The sequence below is a fragment of the Aptenodytes forsteri genome, unplaced genomic scaffold (assembly GCF_000699145.1).
Source record: "Aptenodytes forsteri isolate BGI_AS27 unplaced genomic scaffold, ASM69914v1 Scaffold142, whole genome shotgun sequence".
Classification (NCBI taxonomy): Eukaryota; Metazoa; Chordata; class Aves; order Sphenisciformes; family Spheniscidae; genus Aptenodytes; species Aptenodytes forsteri.
In genome coordinates this window covers 5,339,516-5,341,640 of record NW_008794598.1, presented here as the reverse complement: position 1 = coordinate 5,341,640, position 2,125 = coordinate 5,339,516, and the positions used below count along the sequence as shown (strand labels likewise).

The 2,125-nt window shown below is 61.6% G+C and overlaps 1 protein-coding gene across 2 annotated transcripts in view; it reads left to right on the top strand.

Annotated features, from left to right (window-relative positions):
- Window positions 1-2,125, top strand: part of TEAD3 (TEA domain transcription factor 3) — a 10,746-nt gene that overhangs the window by 6,552 nt on the left and 2,069 nt on the right. For both annotated transcript variants that reach the window (XM_009272864.1, XM_009272863.1), the window contains 5 exons: window positions 914-925; window positions 1,189-1,326; window positions 1,560-1,603; window positions 1,707-1,768; window positions 2,071-2,103. In XM_009272864.1, coding sequence (XP_009271139.1) covers window positions 917-925; window positions 1,189-1,326; window positions 1,560-1,603; window positions 1,707-1,768; window positions 2,071-2,103 — 286 coding nt within the window. In that variant the 5' untranslated portion in view covers window positions 914-916. The remainder of the gene's footprint in view (window positions 1-913; window positions 926-1,188; window positions 1,327-1,559; window positions 1,604-1,706; window positions 1,769-2,070; window positions 2,104-2,125) is intronic.

The window sequence follows — 2,125 nt, the reverse complement described above, 5'->3', positions numbered from 1 at the left end:
CCGGGGCAGCGATCCCCTATGAAATACACTGTGGATGCAGAACATCCTTTCCCAGCCATACTTGGAGGCAAAGCCCGGCGCAGGCAGCCTTCTGCCCTCACGCAGCGCTTGTCCCGTTGAATGGAAACTCCCTTCCGTGAGCAATATATATATATTTTTAAGCTGCAGTCATGTGCGTGTTAGTGCTGCCCGGCATGTGGCTGCATGCCCACACTCCTGCCCTGCCCCAGGTGAAAATAAATGAAGCAACTGATCCCTGAGGAAGGTTCAGAGGGAAAACAGAGGGTGTGCGGTGGGACCAGCACGCACGTGTCCTAGCGGTGCGGCTGGAGGAGCAGCCCTGCCCCGGGCAAGACCTCGGAGCCCTCCGCTCCTGCCCGGTGGTTCTGCAACCTCCGGAGCAAAAGGGAAAAGGAAAAATAATTGGTCTCCTGTATAAATGCACACACGGCGTAGAGGGGTTGTGCCCAGGGTCTTCCTTGCGGTGCCTGTAGGGGAGTTGGTGCCGACATCCTGGGGGGCCGGGTGCAGGGGCCCTTTGCCAGGCAGGGCAGGAGCCGTGCGGCTCTTCCTCTCCGTGCCCTGGTTGCAAGTGTTGGGGGCTGCTGAGGACGTTGTAAAGGACGTTAAAGGCTGTAAAGGCTATTAAAAAGCCAACAAAGGCGCAGGCCTGGCTCGCCACAGTGACCGCCTAAAATAGTGGGGGGCTTTAGCATTCCGTTCCTGGGGGGATTAAGCCTGGACATCGGTGCCCACCATGTGCATCCCCCGGTGACCAGCTGGGTCGAGGGGTTCGCTCCCCAAATCAGGCTGCAGGAGTGGCCGGAGTGGGGGAATAACAACTGGGGGGGGGGGGGCGCCCGCAGGCTCCCACGATGCTCTAACCTTTTTTTTTCCTTTCTTTTGCGGACAGGCCATGAACTTGGTAAGTTGAGCTTGAGTTTGTGATGCCTTTTGTTCCCCATTGCCTTTCGCCCCTTCCCACAGAGGGGCTAAACCCTTCTCGTCCCCGGGGGAGCAGGGACACCTTCCAGACCTGGCAGCTCCTGCCCAGGGGACATTTGCAACTGCACGACCAGCTCCGTGCTCTGCAAAACTTGCCGGGCACACTCAGATTAGGGGGGCTTTCTGTCTGCCCGTGTAACCTCCATCTCCCTCCTGTCCCCCTGTCCCCCCCTCCCCCCCCAGGACCAGGTCTCGAAGGATAAGGCTCTGCAGAGCATGGCTTCCATGTCCTCCGCGCAGATCGTGTCGGCCAGCGTCCTGCAGAACAAGCTCAGCCCCCCTCCTCCTCTTCCTCAGGCCGTCTTCTCTGCTGCCCCCAGGGTGAGGACAGCCCCGCACCCCCCCCATAGTGGGACGCCCTGTGGTGGGGTGGGGGACACGGATCCCCATGCACGAGCTGCACAGGGGACGGAGGGGGGATGTTTGATGGCCCCTTGGTGGTGGTGGCAATGCAAGGGGGGCTTTGGGGGTTCCCTGCGGTTTGCAGCAGGTGGGGAGGGGAATTTGGGGGTGCGGTCAGAAGCCGCTGACTCTTCCTTGTGCTGTTCCCCCAGTTTTGGAGTGGGCCTATCCCAGGACAGCCTGGACCCTCTCAGGAGTAAGTACGAGACCCCTCCGCTGTGCCGGGCAGGATCCCCCCCTTGGCAAGGGGCTGGGGCGACCCAGCCTTCGTTAACCTAACGATGCTCTTTGTTTTCCAGCATTAAACCGTTTGCACAACCAGCTTACCCCATCCAGCCACCCATGCCTCCATCACTAGCCAGTAAGTGCTGTCCTTGCCCCCTTGCAGGGGACCCTGCACCCCTGCTAGGTCCTATTTGTCACCTGTCCTGTGCCACCCTCCCACCCGCAGTGCCCCCCACTTGCGGTCCCCTCCCCAGCCCTGCCGGGGCAAAAACCTGGGTTTTAACCCAGCCAAAAGCCCCACGGTGAGCAGGACCCTAGATATGGGAGGGTGGGGGATGAGGTAAGGACAGCAGCACCACGGTGGTGTTGGGGGCGGGGGGGTGTGGGGTGCTCGCCCCTGGCTCACGGCTGCCCCTCCTCACCCCGTGCACTCCCCAGGTTATGAGCCCTTGGCTCCACTCCCGCCAGCCGCCTCGGCCGGGCCCGTCTGGCA